The 25,047-nt window shown below is 39.5% G+C and overlaps 2 protein-coding genes and 1 long non-coding RNA gene across 6 annotated transcripts in view; 2 read left to right on the forward strand and 1 right to left on the reverse strand.

Annotated features, from left to right (window-relative positions):
* LOC105689706 (zinc transporter ZIP11) lies at window positions 1-6,460 on the forward strand. 2 transcript variants are annotated; one of them, XM_012406926.3, is made up of 6 exons: window positions 1-844; window positions 1,136-1,517; window positions 1,725-1,879; window positions 2,078-2,163; window positions 4,834-5,091; window positions 5,725-6,460. In XM_012406926.3, exons 1-6 carry the CDS (start codon window positions 737-739, stop codon window positions 5,801-5,803), a joined length of 1,068 nt encoding a protein of 355 aa, XP_012262349.1. In that variant the 5' UTR covers window positions 1-736; the 3' UTR covers window positions 5,804-6,460. The 2 variants fall into 2 exon arrangements, with proteins under 2 accessions (XP_012262349.1, XP_012262350.1); XM_012406927.3 differs by having other exon boundaries at window positions 3-844; window positions 1,136-1,385.
* Window positions 5,099-12,500, reverse strand: LOC125501774. 2 transcript variants are annotated; one of them, XR_007279410.1, is made up of 4 exons: window positions 11,431-12,500; window positions 11,084-11,361; window positions 10,506-10,654; window positions 5,099-5,544 (listed from the first exon to the last, which is right to left on the reverse strand). It is a non-coding gene; the product is annotated as an uncharacterized LOC125501774 (long non-coding RNA). The 2 variants fall into 2 exon arrangements; XR_007279409.1 differs by having other exon boundaries at window positions 11,453-12,499.
* The window catches only part of LOC125501767, a 17,182-nt gene continuing 1,976 nt past the window's right edge, over window positions 9,842-25,047 (forward strand). The window contains exons 1-3 of one of the 2 annotated variants that reach the window (XM_048658521.1): window positions 9,842-9,998; window positions 11,065-11,345; window positions 16,837-17,005. In XM_048658521.1, the coding sequence (XP_048514478.1) occupies window positions 11,069-11,345; window positions 16,837-17,005 (446 nt within the window). In that variant the 5' untranslated portion in view covers window positions 9,842-9,998; window positions 11,065-11,068. Of the gene's footprint in view, window positions 9,999-11,064; window positions 11,346-16,836; window positions 17,008-25,047 lie in introns of those variants that run through there. The other variant, XR_007279393.1, reaches the window with a different exon arrangement.

Genomic DNA, 25,047 nt, shown 5'->3' on the forward strand with positions numbered 1-25,047 from the left:
AGTGGCGCTAGTTATGACAGTGAGAGACGGGATAGAGTGGGTGGATTTTATCACCAATCACCCCTTGAACTTTGAAGTACGATTAGCTCATAATCAGAGCAAAGGACAAAATCAGTGGGACAAACGCTGACTTCTCGTTGGTAATAGTTGTGAGCTGCAGCAGTGCCGGTTACATGTTTTTGACGTGCGATGATCTGGAGAAGACCTTGGATAACGACCGTGGCGGTGCGCTTGACAGTGCAAATTGCGTGTTGTTCATAAATTTCTGACTCAACTACTCGATATATTTACGAGCGGAGTGTTGCGAGGGAACGATAAAGTGATGCGATTAATCCGAAGTTTAATTTTGAACGCTACCGATGTAGGTATTTCCCAAGAGGCGGACCAACGCGGTAGGGAGGTATCGGAAGAGCACCAGCTCGCTGCTGGCAAATCCACGAAGATAACGACAACGACGACGACGTCGGCGAGATAACCTCGTCTTCTCTAGGGGGAATAGCGGGGGAACGAAATGAATTTGGTAACCTGTACCGCACCTTTCCCGCGAATTCCAGTGCCTATTGCTTGATTTATTCGCACAGCGGCAAAGCACTGTTGAGCCACGCGGTCGCAAAGAGTTAAGTCCCAGGGCCAGGGCCCACAACACTGTCTTACTTAGAACACTAGCAATCTGAACATTCCAAAACACATTACGGTGTCAGGGAGACAACAATTGGATTTCACACAACATATAAAAATGCTCAAGGGTTACGGATCTGTCGTACAAGCACTTCTGGGTACCTTGTTTACCTGGGGCTTGACTGCTGCAGGCGCTGCTCTAGTTGTCGTCATACGTGGAAAACAAGTAAGTGCCTGTTTCTTCCTTACCGTCCTTCGGTCCTGTTTGCCCAGCATTCTTTATCCATGCTCGATCTAAGATGAGAAAAGTAATATAAATTGCCACTCCATTATACCTCATCTGCATATGCGGTGAGTCATAAATTTCACAATAATTGATCAGATTCAGACTGTCTTGGACCTTGATATTTATAGTTGCCGCAAACAGAAAGGACTCATTTTGAAGTGTATTTATTATTCTATAGCAATTTTTTTATTACTTCACTAATCAATCACAACACATTTATTTGATTTGCAGAGAAAATTATTAGATGCCAGCCTTGGTTTTGCTGCCGGAGTCATGATAGCGGCCAGCTACTGGTCCTTATTGGCACCAGCTATTGAGATGGCAGTGGAAAGTAAATTTTATGGCCAAGAAGGAGAGTATGCATTTGCACCGGTTGGACTAGGCTTCCTCATCGGTGCTGCGTTTGTCTACGGCACAGATGCTTTCATATCTTCTCTAGGCATTCAGTCCCCCACTGTGGTTCTAGCAATGCAGTCAGTCGGTACGAAACAAAGACGAAAAATCCTTGCCAAGCTAAAAAGCGACCAGGATATTGACGAACGTTTTAGTGGTAGTGAAGTTAGTGTTAGTGGTGGAAGAGTGTACTCTGATGAGGAGTCGACTACCATCGACGGTAGATAATTTTCCTTTTACTTTTACTTTAAACAGCGCAATCAATCTGAATTGGCAAAGATCAAATTAGGAGGTTGTCTCAAAGTATGTGTTTTTCATGGAACAAAATGAACAATTCAACCGGCTTGGAGTAATTTTAAACTTGTAGGTGGACCGAGGCTGTCGCTAGTCTCAATTTACTGCTCTAAAGAGTTCACCTTGTTTGCAGGGTTCTATGAACAGAGCACAAGAAGAAGACAGACGGGTGGTACAATGCAGCGTGTCCCTGAAACTGAGGATATCGAGACTGTCTATGGGGTACCAAATATCGAAGCCAAGAACGAACAGTGGAGAAGAATACTGTTACTCATTGTAGCAGTAACGGTATGATTCCCAGTACAACAATAGTGGACTTTTGTCAAGTCTAATTTCCTGATACCTATGATACCTGGTATTAAGTTAGTTTATAAGTTTCATTGAGTTGTGCTGGTGAGACTTGTGGGGTTGAAATACGGTTGATAATTGCCTATGCCTATGGCAGCAAATCCATTGATTTGAAAAATTAATCCATTTTTTTTTCAGGTTCACAACATTCCCGAGGGTTTGGCAGTTGGTGTGGGTTTTGGAGCCATAGGGAGCAGTGCCTCGGCGACTTTTGAGAATGCTAGGTGAGAATTTTTTAAATATTTAGTTTTCATTCAGGGTAAGTTTTTCTGTTATGCATCGCAAACTAGAATTTAATCACCGATGTGATGATAGATTTGCACGTACGGATAGGTATACTTTATTGAAATATAAGTACTTAATACCCATATCTCGAGTCGTGCTGTAGTTGGACACTTTATAAGCCTAGCTACAGTGAAATATCATGAGGTGCTCTCGTGAAAACTGATTATTACCTGTTAGATAAAATATGAGGATAAAAAAAACATTCAACACCACCCTTTTTACGGATAAGATTTTTATCCATGATTTCCGCATAGATGTTTTCTACATTTGACGCGGCATTGCTGCCCTATCATTTCGTACTCGTGTGCATATTCTTTTAACTCTTACACACGTGTGCATACAAAACTCTAGACTTTGCCTCGCCCTGCATTGCGCAGTAGCGGTGCGTCACGTGGCGAATGGGCGAACGGTCGGTCGAACAGGCTCAGCTACGTAGTTCATAGTAAGCATAGTATGCGTGCCCAGTCATTCATAAACACGTTATGAATCGTCGCGGTCGTTCCCCCATTGACAAAGTGCAATGCGATTGCTCCGCCGCTTCCCCGGGGGCCCCAACTCTTATTACCGTTCCACATGTTTCCTCGATCATTTCAACGATAGCAATGATTTCCAACGAGCTTTGCAAGCAGCGGATTTAGCATTTTCGCCTTAGATAAGTATAATGGTTGGTTCGGTGATGGGAATTATAACAGAAAAAATTACCCCAGAGATCAAACTATAGCGTTGTTATGCGACGAGCAATAAATGAAAGAAATTAGAAATGCGCTGCTCCGTACCAGACAGCGAAAAGCGATGGCTTCAAACATCGTGGGAATTCGAACAAATGTTACCAAAACAAGTTTCCAAGTTAATTAGGCAATCGCAGGTAATTACTTGAGTAGTTAAATGTATTATACATGATGTAGCTTTGTAAATTTAAATTCCTAATGTAGATATGATACTAAATTTCAGAATCAAAGAATGATATTTGCACCCGAGGGCATCAGGTCTTCATAATATTTAACAGGAGATACAGCGTTCGAGGAATAGCTAGATGGGGGGGGGGGGGGGGGGGCAGGGGGAAGAATCTCTGGAATGCGGTGTGCGGAGCATGTCTCCGTTATACCTTGAGGATACCGTATAGTTGCGAGTGACGAATCTGCATTTTCTTGATTCCTCCAGCGCCTGTAACTATTACTATAGGAATTAAACGGAGTGATGGGATTTTCAAAGAACTGGAAGAAGCGGGGTGTCAAGTCTCCAAGAAGGGACATCGCCCCTCGTAGGATCCATTCCGTCCCCCGGTATTAGCAAGGCCGGCTGCTGACCCCTGCAGCGATTGCCTCCTGGCGCTTACACTGTATCCAGTTGAGGGAGCAAGGGATCCTGCAATCTCTGGAGCATCGGGTTTATCTAGCCCCTTCTCTTTCCATCCCTGTATCCGTACGTACGGTGGATGTGGTTTTACTGTTTTCATTCAAATAATTCGCAATCTCGGACCAGAGTCATCGCACGATATCAGACATCGCTACCGGGTCGACAAAGATGAAAAATTTCGTTCGTGTCCAACTAGAGCCATTCTCTTGCGTAGTCCAACAAAGTATACCGAATCCTCAAAGAGCAACAAATGGGCATTTTCTTGAACCGGTCTAACGTACATAAAGGTATATAAGGTAGAAACCGCGGTCACGAGGCGCGATATCAAAGAGTCCAGGAGGGTCCGTCGTCGCTGCGCCTGGAGCAGCGGCAGCAATAGTCGGCGAGGGAGGTCGGCGCGGCATGGTGGGGCTCTGGAATGCATGGGAACTTGGTGCCGAGTCGGCCGAGTCGACCGGCCGCGATTCGCCCGTGCCGCATTCCTTCTACACTCCCGATGCCCGCACCGGGCACGCAGGTACGGACATCACGGACCGAGAGGAGGAATACGCGGACACCCGGAGTCTTTCCATTCCAATCCAATCCATTCCCTTCTCTTCGTACCTTTCATTTCCTTTCATTTCAATATCACCCTCATCCAAAATATTACCTGTACGTATACAACAATTTCACGTATCTCACAACCTGTACACACTGCCAATTACCTATGGTCAAATTTCAGCTGAAATCCTCAAAGAATTCCGGTTCAATCATCAGACTGTACTTATATACCGGATTTTATTATCAACCAGAGACGCGAAAATCGCAGCAGGCAAAGAATATTACACACAGCTAAAGGATTCTGCGGATATAATAATGACCTGCGAGGGAGAGCGAATAGGCTACTCATTTATTTTTACGTATAAATTTCAAAAAATTCTTTGAACCTAGTTTATGGACCGATGAGTATTATAATGGAAAGGTGCTCGTCCCCCGTCGGGGTTCAGTGGCGTTCGGAAGCGTTCCGAGGTCGCGGTAGGAATGCGTCGTCGTGGCGTTAGGCCTGAACGCACACAAGGCACGTTACTTCGTTCGTTCACCTGTTGCATATCTCTATTCGTGTACATATATATATGGTATATAAGTATATATGTATAAAGCCCTGGTACCAAGCTCAAGAACTTGAGTGGTACGTTGGCGTTGCGTCTTTGACGATTTAACCCGGCAAATTGGGAAAGAAAAAAAAAAAAAAGTAATAATTTTCTTTTTTTCAGAAATCTAGCTATCGGAATCGGGATACAAAATTTTCCCGAGGGTCTAGCGGTCTCGTTACCTCTTCAAGCTGCTGGCTTTAGTACGTTCAAGAGTTTTTGGTACGGACAACTTTCTGGTATGGTTGAACCAATTGCTGGGGTTTTGGGTGCGGCTAGTGTAGGTTTAGTCGCACCGGCTTTACCCTACGCCCTATCTTTTGCTGCTGGCGCAATGATTTACGTTGTAGTTGACGACATAATTCCCGAAGCTCATTCAAGGTGAGTTTATCACACCTAGACAGGTCGTTATGTGATTAAATGGTGTGGACCGAAAGAAACTGTACAAATTCTAAAACCAAAAGGATTTTGAAAGATAGCGGAACCACGATTATATTACTACGCGTAATGGGATATAAAAACTCACTCAGTTCGAGTAGACTGCGTACACATGCATTTGAATATAGATGTGCAGCGTAGGACCGGTACGAGTTGAGAAAGAATGATCAGAGATCCCTTTGGTCGAGTTATATATGGCTTGGCGAATTTTTGTTCCCAGGCCCTGCGCGTTGCCATTGTCATTATAATTGGCATCTTTGTATTTCATCTGCGTAGTGTAACCGTTCTGCACGCGTCCCAGTCCCCAGGAATTGTTAAATCCAAAATACGTATTCCCTCCTTGCCGAGTGCTCCCTCGGGAAGTTGATAGTTCTCTTCTAAATCCTCGCTATGAAACTGGAAAAGAAGAGAAAAAAAAAACAGACAAGGGTTATAACAACAGTTAAAATTCACGTTCTTTCCCGTTACCTATTATCCACGTGTCTATACTTCTTTCATAGACGTGTATCCAAGTATATGCGCGTCATGTATATGTATTATACCTATTTGTGAACCTACTTATTTTTCTCTGTACAGTGGGAACGGAAAGGTGGCCAGCTGGGGTGCAGTTGTTGGCTTCCTGGTTATGATGGCACTTGATGTTGGCCTTGGGTAATAGAACTACGGAAGTAACCAAGTACGGAAGTACGAACGGTCCTATGCATATAAGGGGGATCGCCTCGTACTAAAATGGATAAAACTCAGATCTTGGTTTTATCCAATTTTTATATTGATAATTATAACATGACGAATCGGTTACGCGTCATTCGAACTTTCCATTCCATTCAATCTAGCCGTGTACATATATTTACACGTATATAAAATGATACATAAGTAGTATACAGATTCTCAGAGACGCACCCAGGATCGTACGCATAGGTATGCCACCGCTCGCGGACACTCGCAATTTGATATAGGTATATCGTAAACCGATACCTTCCCACCGGAAACTATCCTCAAAAAATATTACCTCTGTCTAATATATTCAATTTTCCAAGTTCCAATTCATTTGAATTTTTTTCCTACCTCGGATGGGTTGGTATCTTTTATATGATGAATATACAACTACTATATGTATGTGTACAAACTCGTTTTTATACAAAATTAGAAAAAAAAAAACAATTATAGGTATATATATACATATATATTTTAAACATATAACAATTCTTTTTAACTGACGTGTAAATACATAGAATATTTTTCATGTAATTTAATAGATAGACATCGAATATTTGCGTACATCAATTGTAAATACATACATGTTGCAAAGGTATACGAGCAATGTTAACCCTTTGTTGTTAAATTTACTCCCTACGCTATCTGCGATTGAAAAAAGAAAATCATTTTCCGATAATTTGACGAACAATTTCGAAAGAAAAGTTCAAGGAGACGCTGAGAGGGGGTTTGGCGGCGCGCCGGTAGTGGGGGGGAGTAGCGTCCAATGGGTTCTGTACGCTTCGGATTCCTGCTTCTCTACAGTCGCTCGTCGTCCTTCGACGTTGCTGGTGGTCTGCGGGTGTCGGTTAAAAACATCGTGAAGTTCCGCGGCGACGGGGACATAACCCAATAGGGTCATACCTTCGGAAAAAGAGAAGAAAAGTTCCGCGGCGGGGTGCGCCCCTGGTTGATTTTATAAAAGGTTAGGTTGGTCTTCTATTTCATACGCCGGTAGTCGTCATCATCATTCCGCCTTCGTGTCCGCTGGTGCCGCGCGGCGCCTTTTTACGATATACGCGAATTCCGATTATTACTATTTAAAGCCAACTTCGTTTTATAGACGCGCATTTCTCTCTCTTTCCTTATTCTTCTATTAATCTAGTGTTGGTGAATTCAACTGTGCATCTGTTCTAATCACTCTGGGGTACTAATTGTTCAGATTATACTTTCGCTCTGAATTTCAAGTGTTAAAAATATTGTGGGGTGTTCTTATTAGGATCTACCTGTGCTAATGAAATCTTCTTCATCTTTATTAACGAGGGCGTTGTTCATCTCATTGTGTGTTAGCTGATGATGAGTAAGTGTAGAATAAACCGTATAATCTACCATTACATAACCTTGGAATTAACATTTTTCTAGGACAATTATTCATATCACTTATTTATTTATTATTAGTTTTTTTTTATTAATCTAATTACTTGTAGCGTTATTCGTCTGGTAAGAAATAACGATAAAAACAATGATAATGATTATAATATCGTTAGAATTTCACAGCGACATTAATATTTTGAAGCATCATATTTTGATTATTAAATATATTTCGTATCAGCTCGTTAAAATTCTCATAGTTTAGTCAATTTAACGCCATTTTTAATTCCATTCGTTGTACGTACATACGTTCAAAGCACGTGGGTGCCACCTACATAGATTCCTAAGTATGCTGCGGGCGGTTTTTGACTTATAACGGGTGTTCTTGGTGGTTTTTTTTGTATTATTTTTTCAATTTGATCGACGTTATCTTTTTGAAAGTATTAATAATCGTCATATATTATGCAGAGTATACCACGTTTTACGGGATATAATTATGTCCTCGCAGACACCAGAGTCCCGTAACGTATGTTCAACTGCATACGTGAAATTGTGTTTGCTTATAGTTAATTTTATTTTCTCGATGCAAAAGAAAAAAAAAGTATATGGTTTATTAAACGTATTTAAAGTACGAAAATAATTATTCGAAACACCTAATACGTCTCATGCAGCGATAAATTTTATGAATGAATATACACGTAGGATATGTATATTGAGATGATACACGCGTATCGGAAAGTTCCAAAATAGAATTTTTAATTTTTAATCCAAGGACGATGAGTTTGAATCGAAACCACGTGGGTGTCAAAAGTAGTGACCTCTGTCGATTATCGAATGACCTTTGCAGTGGTACCGATTTACTTCCGGTTGCACCCGCAGATTTCCTATTTTTCCCTCGCGTTGCAGGATATCCGAAACACGGAGATTTTCTGTACAACGTCCGGAAAAATCGGGAACCCTTTCGGTCCGTTGATTTTCATTGTTTGGATGTACACGTTACACGTTATGCGTATTTGAATATTTCATTTCGCATGCTATACAGAAACGTCCCCGAATCACATTTTCAGTTTTATAAGATTCTAGGGCATAGCTCGGGCTACCGGCGGACCCCGACTCTATTTCTAAATACATTTCCATTTTCTATTTCCATGCGTCGGCGGCGGCGTCGGGGCGACCATTTTATTCGTCTGCGATATTTTGAGAGTTTCTATCGGTGCCTGCAGCATAGCAGAAGCAGAAGCAAAGGCAAAAGCCAGCATTAAATAGGATACGTACATATGTAAATACGTGTACATAACTATATAAACGGCACGCGCGATCTCCCCGGCAATTGTATATAAGCTCGCATACCACCCCATGAATCGCACCTTTTTATATATTATGCAGACATACGATGTCTAGTGGATTTTATCGTGTATATATTTACGCAGAACTACTATCGGCCAATCGCTTCGTTGTGCGTACGGCGAAGGACATGAAGTATGAACAAGGATCGCTTTTATTATCAAATCCATATAGGTCTATATATAATCATCCGTGATTCCAGATTATACGACGATGTATACAGATAATAGAAATGGTAAAAAAAAGAACATTCTGCATTGAATTTCTCACATCACGGTGTATCGTTTATCGAAAATCTCTATAAGTGATCAATTGAATGAAATTACGTTAGCGACTGTACGAATTAATTATACTTTGTGTCGATGCTTGATTAATTATCATTGTTATTATTGATATCCGAAATCAAATCACTACGTGATCGAATAGCGCCCATACAATCGCACCTGTTGATTAATCGTAGTTACCGAAAATTCGGTTTCAGAAAATGCGAATCATTTTTATAAATATTTTTCCCTAGCCTTTGAATGTGTTCGCGAATTTCGCGGATTCGCGGCCATTTTGTTACAGCTTTACACAATTGGTCTAGGGGCCGCGAGAGAGCGTCGCGTCTCTGCATAGATATATACCTGTATACCATATGTATAAACACAGTCACATGTATGTATACATACAACGTGTAATACATATATTTTTATGTACAATACGTGTGTATGACATTTATATGTATAGAAACGCGCTTCTCTACGCAACTCTTGAAGCTACTATTCCATATTGGTGTACGAGATACGCGGTTGCGATTATTATCATTGTTATCTATCAAAATGTCTATGGAGAATTGTTTTAATTAATTAAATTTTTATTTCAAATTCGCTGCGGCGAGGAAATTGGATCACAATCAATTAAATTGAGGGACTGGAGTCCAATTTTGATCTCTTCCTTTTCTGTTCCGCACTCTGTATTACCGTCATGTATATATATATACATTGCTAGACTACTATTACTATTACTACTACTACTACTACTACTACTATTACTACTATCGCGAATTTTCTGCGCACATAAAATATTGATATGGGCGGGGAGAGGAGGGAGGGGGAGGGGGAGGGGGAGGGGAGGAGAGGATGTGAAATTTTCTTCTCCGTTATCCGCGCAAGTTTCTAGGATTTCTATCATAATATCCCATTTGATCGCGTGTCTCCTCATCCCTCCTTCCCCTTCCATGAGGACTTTCGGTATGTTTGACGGGGTTGGGGGGGGAGACCCTCGGGCAATCCAACACACTGGTACTTCTTTCAACTTTGAAACTCGCACAGTGTGCGCAAGTTTCAGTCGGTTCGCGTTTAATGTCGCGTTCTGATCTCTCGTGTGAACTTTTCTTGGCACTCACAGTAGTACATAGGCATATACCTGTAGGTTATTGGTAATATTGAAATTCAATCAAGGTACATGAACCTTACACATGCGTGAATTTAGATATTTGTACATGATCAATCAACGATATAATATACCATTACAAAAATGCGCGTGCGGTATTCACATATATTTACGCCTTGTACGTACATAGGTGTAACATAGATATTATATGTGTTTGTTTTAATATTATGTACGTATATAAAAATGAAAAAAAAAACACAAAAAAAATAGGAAAAGAATCGTGGTGCAGATAAAATTGGTGGAGAGAGAATCGAGTATATGTAGTGCGCGCGTGTCAACAAAATTTATCGGTGTATCGTATACATTTGTACATACGTATGTGTGTGTATGTGTATGTGTGCGTGTGTATATCATACTTAGGTATATATATAGCATCTCTATATATATAAATGCGCAGCAGATATTAATTTCGACGAACTTTCTATAACAATATTATAACATAGGTGGATTATTATACACATAATTGACATCCTAATTGTTCGCCCTTCCTGATCATACTTTTTTTTTTTTCATACCTTCTCTCTCTTCCTCTCTCTCTCTCACACGTATCAGATCGCATGCCTGTTCCGAGTATAATTTTTTTTCTCTTTCTCTTTTTTCCTTCGCAGCCTCTCGCCCCGGGGTACGCGGACCATTTAAAAGTTGTTTTTTTTTTTCTATGGATCTGAAAAAGTTTATAACATGAAGAGGATTTCTAGAACGATACACGTGTTAATTATTGCGATTGATTCGATTAATAAAATCGGTTTGTCTGTGGTTTTTTTTTTTCTTATTTTTTTTTTTTTTGATATTAAATATCGATGTACACTAGCGGTCACGAATACGGTAAGAAATAAAGAAAGAAAATTGTCTAAAAATCAGGAAATCAAAAATGTGTCTAATTAAAGGTCGCAGTTTGGAGTAACTTTGGTATGTGTTCAATAAATATGTACATAAATGAGGATATAATTTTCTTCCTACGCGCATCCTATGTACACACACACGACACACACACACACCCTTGTATATACATATGTATATATGATCCAAGTATGTATATAGCTCGCTGTATATAACAGCTATATTTTCCCGCAGCTTAATGCAAAACAATTACCGAGGAATGCGGTCAGCGGTTTCTCGGCCCGATGACGTAATTTTTTTGCCGCCTCGTACTCGCCTCGCGTCCATAGTCAGCCAACACGAGCACCGGCAGCAGAAACGGGAGAAACAGAAACGGAAAGAGGAGAGAAACGAAACGGTAGTATGTGCTCCCGGTGCTGCTGCTGCTGCTGCTGCTGCTGCTGCCTCCGAAGATACGTATGTACACGCATGTCTCCTCTGTATCCGTATATACACACGCAGAGATACGCATACAGGTACGCACACTCACACCTAGACGGGTATTTAAAAAAATATTTATATGTTTACGTAATTTGTCTACACATTTACGTTCGCGCGTACAGTGTATACAGTTCTTCATTACCGTCTTCGTAGTCGTCGTCGTCGTACGTCGTATGTTGTAACGTACGACACGTGCTCGCTTATATACCAGAGAGTACACCTATATTCTCGTATACGTGCACGTTGCAGACTCGTATGTAAACGGAGGTACGTACGTACGTACATTCGAAGGAGGAGGGTACGAAATACGAATTCTCCGTAGAGATAGACGGCAGGACTCACGAATGGTGGTTGGTCGGTAGTTGGCTGCTGCTGCTGCTCGGTTTGTTAGTTATATATGATGGAACGAAGCGGCGACGATATGTATTTAAATGTGCGTATAATTTTATTTACTCGTACGCATGTGTGTGTGTGGTACCGCGTGCACGTGTATATGACGAGGTGGCGATACACAGCCGACAATCAGCCTTCATCTCCATAGCCCGCGATTCTTCATTTGTAAATTAAATGTTCGCGATCGCTCGACGTCGTTACTATATGTGTATATATATATATATACTTACGTGTATATATATATAATGTGATATCTAATGGTATATAAATATACACGTTTCTACGTTACATACGAATAATTTTACGTATAATATTATACTTTTTTTCTCGTATCACGTGTGTATTCCGTTTTTCACGTCTTTATTATCGTTGCGACGATGTACATACGTGTACGTGCGTACGCGTGACATTATATGACGTGTCCGATAGCGTCTCCCCGTTGCCTGTGTTTCTGTTTCTCTGTTTCTCTGTCGCGGTTGTATAACGTCGATGTTGATGTCGTCGACGTTACAGTCGTCGTCGTCGTCGTCGTCGTCGTCGTCGTCGTTCGCTCGCTCGAAGCGAGGGCGTTGCTTTAGAAAATTATTAGCGAGGTTTGGCTGGCACGTGGGTTCGTTCAACCTCTCCTCTGGTGTCTGGCTCGTTCTCTATACCTATAGCTGGTCTAGCTGGCTATCTATTTATCTATAGCTATACATACAGCCCAGCTCCGTAGCTCACTTCGGATATCTAGCCGTGAAGTTTGCTTGCTCACCCCTCCGGTCCCTCCGTCTCTCCGTCCGTCGATCGGTTTGTTCTTCTTCGTACCTGTGATACGGCAACTTGATAATTTTTTTGACATTTTTTAATACCTTTTTTTTTCTCTCTCTCTATCATATACGCCAAAATTACCGTATATTACGTATATATATATATATATGTATGTATGTATGAGTGTAAAAGGGTCCACAAGGCATCTGAAAAGCGTATCGTAAAGTAACAGCGTGAGAACTTTTGGTATATTTGTACATATGTATGTACGAATATATATGTATTTCTATGTATTTATTCTTAAGGTGATTCCACCGCGTCGTCCCGATACACAAAGGTTCTCAACTATATGAGATAGTAACCTCTGCGGCGTACGTGCAGTACGTACAGAAATCGCGGACGAGAAAGAACTTTTGTCGAAAAAATTTTCTCTTTCTTTTCCTGTGCGACTCGTGGTTTATCTCGTCGAGTTTTTTTTTTTTTTCAGTTCAAATCCAAGTCGATTCGATCGCGTACAGCGCGTGTTATTGTTGAAATTAAAGTTGGAGTTCCTCTCGTCCTTTGATCACGTTTTATCTTCCTTCTGTCTCTCTCCCTCCCTCCCTCCCTCCCTCCCCAATTTTCTATCTTTCTCTTTTTTCCATCCCTACTTTTCTCCTATCCTTTCTCCCTCCCCATTCACACGGAGTAGTCGCGATGAATGAGTCGCGCGTACACAACGTCCGTTCGTTCGTTCGTTCGTTCGTCGGATCGTTGCGACCCTCCCGCAACCCATACGCTATGTCCAACCTGAATGGACATCCCTCTCCTGCTCCTCTTCCTTCTCCTACAAATCTGTGGTTTTTTTTTTCTTCTTCTTCTTCTTCTTCTTCTCCCTCTCTTCTCCCTCGACGCATGAACCGCCTATACTGCACCGTGAAGAGTTGCGCTCTTGCATACACGCACGAATATGTAAGTTTTAAATTTTTGGAAAATTTTTGTCTAAGAAATTCAAACTTGGATATTTTCTTGTTTAATTCATTTAATTTTAAATACTACTTTTGATTCCGTTACACGGACAGAGGGATCAAATAATGATTTTAGATGATTTTATCAATGTATTCAGCTGTTGGAGTTGACGTTTGATTCGAATTCTCGATAATTGCGTCAAATGAGCTTTAAATTTCTGCACTAGTTTTCCCCCTTCCGCGTTGTCTGGTGGTCGTCTGTACGGGTCGATGCCCGAGACTCGAAATAGCACCTTTCTTCAGACGACGGGCTGGACGACGATTATGTCACGACACCCGTCGGCCTATATCTATCCGCCGTATACCCTGTATACGCTGCACGCGTATAACGCGCAGGTATTTATGTGTGTCCTCGCGTTGCAGCCGCATACCTTCCAGTTCAAACCATGACCCGAACTGCCCCATTTCAACATTGACGTTTCCAACGTGAAAGGGGTTGATTAAGATCCGAGGAAAAAAATTGATCCACCGCGGAAAGATCTTGGAAAATATCGGAATCTCGATCGGATTCCGCGTGCAGTTCGGAGATTTTGTTGGGTCGTAGGTGCGGTACAAGGTATGCTCGCATACGAGGCAGGGAATTCCCTCGCGACGAACGTACGCAGGGATCAGGTTGGGCTGGATTTATTCGTAATGCGAAAACCTTGAACTTAGGGATTTGAGAGCCACTGCAACGAGCAAGAGGCTCTACGTGGCGTGCGACTTTTTGAGTTCCTCTGGTCCCACGCTGCAGGCTCTGTATACGACCGTATACAACGTATGTACGAACAAACCGACCAACCACCTCGGTTTTATGCCGTAACGTCGCATGCTCTTTACTCGCTATATTTTATTCCCCCTATTTCTTTTTACTCGTGTTATACCCTTATTCAAAAAATCCCTAAAATCCGTAACGAGAAGAAGGAGAAAAAAATCGAGGAAAGAGAGCGGAGGGCGAAACAAGAAAAAATTATCAACGATCAATTGTATCGGTCTTCCTTCTTTTATACATATCCGTATCGAATGATGCGATTGAAAATTCGCGATTTGTTACGAGTTTGGAATATTTTTTTCTCTCTCTCTCTCTCTCTCTCTCCCAATTTCGCGAATAATTTTTTATCATTTTCTCGGTGAGTCTTATTTTATGCATGTAACGTATACGTACGTATACAAGTACACGTACGTACGTGTGGTTATAATATATGTTTATCTATACATGCAAACCGGAAGTAGCTTAATTTGGAGCATGATACCGGCCGTTGCTTCGCCGGAAGTAATCGTTCAGTGAAGAATAATAATACACGTACGTCCACGTACCGGGGTGGTCCTTGTTCGGGTCATTTTTGAATTTCGTTGCTCCCCGGAGCTAAAATGTCTGCGAATAAGTAAAAGAAAACATCACGCTCGCGAAAGTTGGAGTTTGTCATAGCTCTGTTAAAAATTGCTCGCCAACGCCTTCGAAATTCCATCCATTTTTAATCAATGCGAACGCGCGTTCGATACGCGATAACCTGATTGCTATACGCGGTGTAATCGTGCGTTGATTTTTCCTTCGTAATAATTTTTATTTTCACCCCTATTGAAATCGCGCGTGGGGGTATTTGGTACGGGTGGGGGTGGGATGAGGTGGGGGATGGAAAGAAGACCGAGAAGAGGCTGGGGAGGGGATTATTTCTGCACGGTCCGTCTCCCATGGCAGGGCCGCGAGCGCCTTCGCATTCCAGACGCGGGCCCCTCTTCCCATTCGCGCAATAAAACTCCACGTACACATGTACACTAGGGTGGGTTGAAAAATTATTTTTTTTTTATTCTCTTAGCGTAGGGGCGGAATTTGTACCTTATAAAAAAAATTTTTCAAATGTGGAAAGAATTTTTTACTTGATATTTTGAGGTAGCTCACTCGTTTTTTGAATAAATCATTAATCAAGTGGGGTACTTCCAGCAAAAGAATTTTCGCTGTTGGGAGCAGAAAAATTAAGACACGATGGGTCGTAATATTCGAATTTCTCAATTCGCCAGCAAACCCGAGCTTTGCTGGAGTCAGCGTAGCCAGCAGCGTAGCGCTTTGTTGTGAGACGTCACCTTCAGGGCTGAGCGCAGAGGTTACGCCCCACAACAAACCCCCACAACCGTGGCTACCTGACTCCAGCTAAGCTCGGGTTTGCTGGTGAATTGAGAAATTCGAATATTACGACCCATGCATGAATTGCGACGCATCAAAGTAGGCCTACGACTAAAACCAATCGATATGTCTTAATTTTTCTGCTTCCAACAGCGAATAATTGATGATTACTCGATCGATTGCATGAGTAGATGATTTTGGCTTTGAGATTTGGATTCCTGAGCCCAAATACGAAAGAATAGCATGGAAAATCCTCGAAAAAATGTTGATTTTTCCCCAAAAATTGAAAATTTTCCAAGGGTTACCCCTTTGGATTTTTTCAATTTTTGACCAAAATTTTTTATTTTTAAAAATTGATCAAATGACACTTTTCTAACGTATTTCGACCTCAGGAATCCGAATCTGAAAGAAAAATTGACCTATCTCTAAAATTGACCGAGTTATCGCCAATTTTCAGCTTTTTGGGGTCAAAAATAAAAAATTTATTTTATAGTCTATCTTAATGTAATTCGAGCTTAGAAATCCGAATCTGGAAGAAAAAATGATCCATCTTCAAAAATGACCGAATTATCGCCGAATTATCGCATTTTTTGGTATAAATTTGAGGATATCTCGAAGGGAAAAAATCGTAGCTCAATTTGGACAACGGATTCGTGTTCCTGGGGTCAAAATACATAAGAAAAGTGCCATACGATCAATTTTAAAAAATAAAAATTTTTGGTCAAAATTTGAGATTTTTTCAAGGTGTACCCCTTTGGATTTTTTCAAATTTTGGCAAAAAATTTTTATTTTTTAAAATTGATCGTATGGCACTTTTCTTACGTATTTTGACCTCAGGAACACGAATCCGTTGTCCAAATTGAGCTACGATTTTTTCCCTTCGAGTTATCTCCATTTTTATGCCAAAAAATGCGAAAAAATGGGGATAACTCGGTCATTTTTTAAGATAGATTAATTTTTCTTCCGGATTCGTATTCCTGAGCTCAAATTACATTAAAATAGACCATAAAATAAATTTTTTATTTTTGATCCCAAAAAGGTGAAAATTGGCGATAACTCGGTGAATTTTAGAGATAGATCAATTTTTCTTCCAGATTCGGATTCCTGAGGTCAAAATACGTAAGAAAAGCATATTAAACCCAATTAAAAACATGATTTATTTTTTGCTCCTACCTGTGATAATTATATATTGATATACCGTGAGCGACCGATACAGGTACCCACGTATAATCGATTACTTACTTATTTGTTCGTTTTTTTTTTGTGCTTTTTCAGTGTCAATTTTAAGGAAGGGAGATGATAAGGTGTGCGATGCAGGGGCCCCGGCTGGTTCCGAATACTCCTCTCCTCTCTGCTTTTGCTTTTGCTGTCCGCAAGTGCCAGTGGGAAAGGAATGCAATGGCTCCTTTGAGAACAGCCGACCACCACCTTCTCCTTATAACGCGTACGTACCTACATGCGTATGTATCACCTTATGTATATACCTATCCTTCGTGTACATTGGTATCACATTTTCATTCGTGTACAGGATGTACAATACGGATGAAGTGATCGATCGATTTTCTTCCACTCTCTCTTTTTTATTTTCAAATTTTAACTTCGTACACACAGAGAGAAACTCGTGATGAATCTATGCAACTGCATTACACGGATTCCGTCTATTTCTCGATCAGATATATGTCCTTGTGTATGTGTTTATTGTATACGTATGTACGACGCTTTCTATTATTAGACTAACAAAATTTATTCCGGTGGTGTGTGCGCGTGCGTGTGCTACTCTTAATTAAAACAATTAGAACGTACTAATAATAGGGGGATGACGCATGGCTCTCCGACGTCAACGTATGTATAAGAGAACGGGGAAAAATATCGTAGACATTTTCTTTATTCATTTATCTCGTCTTTTATTTTTATCATATTTTCACAGTCCAACCGACGACGAAGATGACAAGTTTATAATTACATATTATGTTTTACGTATATAAATCAAATTAATGGGCATTCATCAGGGATCGCGTCCATCGTCGTCGTCGTCGAAGAGGTCACTGACCTTTTGTTTATAAAACCGAACTTACATCTCTTCATTGCAGACGAATTGTCACGAGTACATCGTAGCGTGAATTCCACCGATGGAAACTGAAATTTCCCCGCCCTCTTTCCCCAACTTTACCCTTCAATTTTTTGCAAATTTTCACATCGCGACAAATACATGAAACGTCGTTGTGTCGCGTTCACGAATGGACGTGTTACGTGACCTATAGACGCGTTTCATTCGACTTCCGGTTTCCGCTGTCCTATATATGTTCATAAAATGTGCAGTATCCGGTTATGTATATGAAATAATTGACACAACACGTGTGTAAATGGCACGAGAAAAATGTCTTCCATTTACTGACGACGGAACGAAGGAAAAAAAAGTCGAAATTTTCGATAGAACACCCAAAAATCTACATCTGTGTCTGTCCAACGCACGTTACAGTTGCGTAGGCGTAGTTTGCCGAGGCGTTTAACTCTATTTAGAACCGTGCGATAAACAGATATAGGATACGGTGTAACCCTCAACATTATAACCATATATATATATACGTACTGCACCTATATACGTACTACACATGTACAGTTACGCAATGGTTGTAACATTTTTTACTGAAATTTTACGCATACTAAATATAGTCGTATAATTATACATTGTACACGTACGTTTACGCGTTATACTTGCGTCTACACGTAGCAATATATGAGTCTACATTTATAGCGTATACAATATACCTCTAATCATATGATTTCGCAGCTGTATTTGCACCGCGATGTTCTCGCTCATATGTATACGACGTGTGTCAAGATGGAGGAAAACGAAATGAAAATATATGAAAAAATTATTGAGATTACAAAACGACGAGAAACTGGAGGAATAGAATAACCAGCGACGAAAGTTACTCAAAACTGATATCAATAATATTTCAGTCGTTTAATGATATTTAATAGAAATACAGAGATGGTTCATTTTTTTTATTCTGTAAATCCGCGTACGAACATCGCGTGATTCATGAATATATATGTATATATATATATATATATTTATCCGTCTATATATATATAATATACAAATGAAATTCCATGGAGAGAACTCTGTCACGCGTACAAATAGCGCTCAACAAGCTGACCTCGGTTTGTCTCTATATCAAATAATGGTTTCCGAGTCCCCGTGTCATCGGCAATAGTTGTGTGCACCAGCAGAGAAGCAATGTAGAGGCATTTTTTCCACTGTGTGTAGTACAGAAAAAGCTGGTGTACGTACATTTTATAATTCAGTGTGCGTATTTAACGATAATAATAATAATGACGATGATAATCGTATTAATATAGATATTATATCGTTCATTTGGTTACCACACACCGCGATTATGTGTTTAAAATTTTTTCGTAATATGTTCATTAGCTGTTGCACACCTATGTATTTGTGTGTGTGTGTGTGTGTGTGTGCGTCATGTGTACCGACGTCGGTAACACGGTCACCCTCTTTTCCATTTGTTTATAATAAAATAAATGTTATCCGTCGTTGCAACGAGTTGCGGTGCGTCGGTAAAGTTGAACATTATCGACTCTGTGTTGATAACAAACAAATTGTTCACGTATGGTAAATGAAAACTGCATTACTCGCGTCTCGGTACGACAGGGGGCGTGTCGGTTATTAACTTTTATTCAAATCAATAATTAGAGTAATGTCGGTAACCGAATGATGGAAATTTTTTTTTTATAAAATAAAATTAGTTCATCAATTTTTCATATTTAATTTTGTACGGAAAAAGATTACGTTTCTGATATTTATTCACCGAATTATGCGAATATTCGTTCAATTAATTGCTGTAATTTTAATATTTTGAAAAAGTAAGAAGAAGGAAGAATTTGAACAAGATTTCGTTGGTGAAGAATTGGAAATATGAGTTGATTGATTAATTCGTCATTTTACAGACATGATTTATCCATCCCTTTTACCCATCAATTTTTTTCGTCCCATCTGTTCCATATTCACATACATATAGAGGAAACGAGATATATATATTCCGATTCCCTATCTCCGCGGCAGTAATACGCCATTATACCTTTCAATATGTGTAATAAGTGTAACATAAAACTCCAGCAAATCTTAACGGGGTCACGTAAGTCACGGGGCCGTATCAATACTGCATATATCTCGTCGTACGTGCGGTCGATCCCTATATGAATTTTTTTCACAGATGTACCGGCTCGTGTGTATTCACGATGATACATCGATACATGTATGCCATAAATTGTCGACGTGCAACATATTTCTCATCTGTCTAGAAAATTATTCAACACACGTATATACACGTACACCTACTGCATATATCGATTTATATCTAATCGGAAACATGCGAAGATGTTTGATTTCAGTTTACGACGAAACCTTAAAGTTTCGGCGCCGAATACAGACGTGGGAATCTCTCTACGTATAGCTGCGGATTCGGACGTTATACGCTAAGAAGAATTATTCAGACGAAACTGGTTTTCACAATGATTTGACAGATGGATTTGATTCTGAGATCATTGTGAAAGCTGATTTTGTTCCAACTCAACTATATATATATTTACGGTATATTATATATCTTTCACTTTGTGAAAAATCACGAAAGAGGAGAATAAGATAGATATATATATATATATATTCGTTCTTTCTTCATTTTCGCTCTGCCCATCATCGTCGTACAGTCGTCGTATATAAACGCGCCAATTAAGCTCGTGGAACATTTAGAGCGAAGAGGAAAGGTTCGTCGTTATACGTGCATACGCGTATTTATGTGAGTCTTGCACCATGGGTAAGTTTTTGTATTAATTTCCGTTAGCGATTTATCAAAGGGCGAACCGGCGAGATTTTATCAGACGCAACTATAACCAACAGCTTACAGAGGATATGCGGCGGGGTGTACGTCGGCATGCACACGGAGTCGACGTCGGAGATCGGGCTCGGGCATAAGAAAAAAATGAAGAAAAAACATTTATAAAAATTTACAAAAAATCCTATACTTTCTCGGATCAAGTGTAGCTCGAGAGGGAGAGCACTCTCAGTAGGTATACGTATACCCATGTATCGAACGTGCATACCTATAAGCTGCATCGGCAAAATCAATGCACATGTTTTTCATACCCTTATTTTATGTTTTTTTTTTATTTTTTTATTATTTATCGAATGGCGATTCCTTTTTTCGATTTATTATTACAGAGTCTATGAATTTTTATTCGTTGATCCTGTAGCATATTATAGCTGGAAGATGTCTTCTTTTTTTCACCCGGACTATATACGCACATCGAGCTCACCACGCTCGGAGAAGTGTGTTATTATCGGCTATCCCGTGTCAAACGAACCCGCGGGAGCAAGAAAATCCCGAAGAGTGTCAGGATTGAAATAACGCAGCCGGGAAATTCTATACTCTTTTAAATTGTCCGGTTCAGCCGACGCCGCGTCCGTACGCCTGCGACCAACTTTAATTTTTACGTCAAACCTATCCGATCCTCCACTTGACGTATGTATACGTATGGGTGTATACGATGCGCCGTTTGACGTCTCTTGTAAGTCCCAAATCGTTATCATTGTAATCACCATCATCCTCATAGTCGGAAGAAAAACTTGGAGGAAGAGGAGAAAAATATTGTTGATTTTATTTGAATAATTTTTTTATTTTTTTCGAGGAAGACATTTTTTTTTCCAAAGACTCGAGAAATGCCAAAAATTAAAAATTGTTCGCCTATAATATACGATACACCGTGTACATGGGTATCGGATTACCGTAGAAATATATACAGAAAATATATATAGTACATATAATACGTCGGTAGAGATTTCTCTGCGCATATATCGAGTCTCGCATTTATTTATATTGCGTCTGAACTTATCGTTATGGTACGAGAACCATATAGAGAGAGAATTTTGACGTTCGTAAACGGCCGGCTATATTTATAGGTAAAAAAAAAGTGAGAAAAAAGGGACGGAAAATAAAATAGGGCGAATGAGGTGAGACGACGAATCTATTCAATGATGATAATCTATTATTTCGTGAATTTTATTCAATCGTTTACTAATTGTTATTAATTTCTTTGAATAAGCAATTGCCTGTATTACAGTTTGAAAAGAGGCAAAACTGCGGTACAACCGACCCGTCGAAAAATTCTCCCACTACTCTTTCGGGCTCTTTTATTTAGATTTTTCTTCCTCACTCGTGAAACGATAAAATTATGAAGGACTTCGCCGTGTACAGTTACACTAAAATAATACTTTTCGAAACCGTATACACCTATACGTATACGAACTAATTATATATATATATATATATATGCATATCGGAGTGCGCGTACGGTTTGTAAAACAATTTTTACTTTTATTACCACCCTACACGACGGAGAATTTTGAGCTAGAGTTTAGACTACACGGATATGGCGACAAGCGTAAAAGTCTCGTGTTTGGAAGTTTTGAAATTTTTTTTTTTTTTTTTCATTTTTTCACCCCCTTTTTTCCCTTAAAAATACTGCACTACGATAATCGTAAATCTTAAAGCAAACTAGGCACTGCAGGTGTAACATAAACTAGCTGGACATGTACGCGTATAATAGACGACCGCGTACGTAATATACTTAAATTTTTTTCTCCCAACTTCTACTTTTAATTACGGTCGGAAAAAAGAACGCTCTTGAGTTTCATCACGTGCATTGTGCACGTACCGACGCGATGCAGACGATGGACCGAGAGAAATTAGTTTTTAATGTTTGGGAAAAATGGAAAAAAAGGGGGAAGAAATCCATGATATAGTCAATTAAATCTTGGTAACATAACGTATACGTATATAACGAAGAGAGTTTTCGTTTAAATTCCGCCATTTCTGTATCGACTGCAAGATCTCGCGGGATTCAAACTGTACCACACGTGGCGGTCAGCCGCGTAGTTTTCTTAGACGTGCAGTTTATTGCGATATACGTACGCTTACATACACGTACACGCGTAAAATATTATATTACGTTCAGACCGTTGAGAATTTAAGATCACTTCGCAGTGATAATAAAAGCCATTTATACGGGGGTGTTACGGGTTCCCCCCCCCCCCCCCCCCCCCCACTCGTAAGTGCAGCGTACGCTTATGCAGAACGAAGGAGGAGTCGAATTATCATCGCATGGGGAAAGAAACGACGTTGATCTGCAAATATTCACGGGGCAATGCGGAGCGTGCAATTTAAACAGGGCGGTATATAAATGCGCAATGGTACGAACATCCGCTACGATCTTCAGATCTCCTTACACTAAACGCGGAGAAATATATTTTCTCCCCCTTCTTCCCAGTTTCGCCCCCTTTTTTTTTCTTTACGGCCGGAACTCAATTTTTCAAAATTTCTTCGCAAAATATGAATTTAATATTTTTCTAAATAATTTTTCTAAAATTATCAGATAGAATTTTCTCTCGTGATGCGTGCTTATCATCTTTATCCTGACGTTTCTTATCGTTTCGCCGAATTGTGATTGGTTTCTTTTTGTTTAATTTCTCTTTTTTTTTCGGGGGAAGAGGCTGATATAATCTCACGAAGTTGAATTTTAGATTTCGATATCTATTATATTATATCGGGTCGAGGTGGTGACCCTAATAGTTGACCTCTGTGCAATGTTAACGTATACATATATGCGTATATACATATGTCCAACGGCAACGCTGGAGCTCTAATGGAACTTTAAACTAAAACAACAAAAATCTTTCCGGGAACCGATCTCCGTTTCCTCCTCTAGTTTTGTACTTTATTTGTACTTACTTACGTTACCAATGGTGGTTTATGTCCGTTGGTGTCAGTCAGACTATCGCGAGCGATGATCATTTTCTCTAAACTTTTTTAAAGTCTCAACTTCAGCAACAGCTTGGAACAAATTAACCACTCGGACCTTCTTCTTCTACTTCTTCTTCTTCTTATTTTTATTCTTTTCGTCATCGTATGATCTGCAACGAAACTATAACTCTTCTCGCTACAAAACCATCACTCGACGTTCTTCGAGCAAAGTCGCTTCGATGCTCGTAAACTCGAGAGTTAGAATATTGTATCAGACTTTTCTTCGTTATTAATCAATTCAATAACGTAAAGTATTTTTTTTTTTTTTTTCCACGCTTTAAAATGAAATATTTATCCGCACATGTATGAATTCATATCGCGCGTCATGATCCCATGTACCGCAAGTGTATAAATTATTATTTTTTTCATTTTTCTACGACGACAAATCGTACGTGAAATTGTTAAGATTGTATTCATTACGTTTGAGATATGTTTAGAAAGAAAAAAAAAATAAATAAATAATATGGCATATGTGGCGGCTTCTTTTATATACGATAAGATGATTATATACACGAATTCCTAATGTCCGTTGATTATTATATTAAATGGAAATCGGGGGAAAAAATAACTAATAAAATAAAAAAGTAAAAACATTGAATATTTTAACGATGATAAAAACGAAAAAAAAAAAAAATCAAGACGAGAGAAAAGACTAACCAACTTCATATAGAAATATGTACGTGCATAGATGTGTCCGAATAGCGATAAAATAAATAATTCTGAATGGATCTCATTATATGTACCGTGAAATTAAGGAAAATGATTATTGTTTCGTGGATCCCGAGAAATTGTACATTTTATATATGCGGCGTAGTCTGAAAAAAGATATTCACATGTATATATGTACATATAATATTCACTTCAGGGAATATCAATGAAATCGTTTCTTTGTATATTATACCCGTAAGTAGATACGCTCTTTTTTTTAATTTAATATCGAGCAATCCATAACGAACATCGATCAAATCTGGACCGCGTCATGATCATATATTACAGATGATGCCGGATTTTCTACCATATATATTGAAGCGTGCAAGCATCGGCGGAATAAATTTTTATCTCGGGGTCAAAAATATGACACGCCCCAGGAAACACGCGTCCGTGTATACCGCATGTAAAAATGTATGTCATTATTATATTGCTGGCAAATTTTACATGCATAATGTACCGGGTGAATAACGACGGTTGCTTCTTTATCTCTAATTTTTATTGAAAGAAGTACCAATGTTTTTCAAAGTTTATTAACGGTCGAGATTGAAAAATAATGTTCAAAATCGCATTACAATTTGCCGCTGCGTATCAGATTTCTTATACGTGTAATCTTTCATCCAACCTCACAATCAGTTCCCACGTACCTATTTCACGGTACATACCTATTTACATACGTAATAAATGATAGCACTATTTGATTACGTCGTCACGAGTAAATTTATATAAAAGTTTTATAGTATGATATACTTCTATACGTACCTCTATCAGCATTTTTGTTTGTTATTCATTCAGTTTATTGTATTTCACCACGATTATCACTATCATCCTGCTCAAAATTTGGGCCAAAATTCGACAATTTTTTCTTATCGAGTCTTATACAATATTCCCATGTGTT

Source organism: Athalia rosae, chromosome 7, assembly GCF_917208135.1.
Source record: "Athalia rosae chromosome 7, iyAthRosa1.1, whole genome shotgun sequence".
In the NCBI taxonomy this organism is placed as follows: Eukaryota; Metazoa; Arthropoda; class Insecta; order Hymenoptera; family Athaliidae; genus Athalia; species Athalia rosae.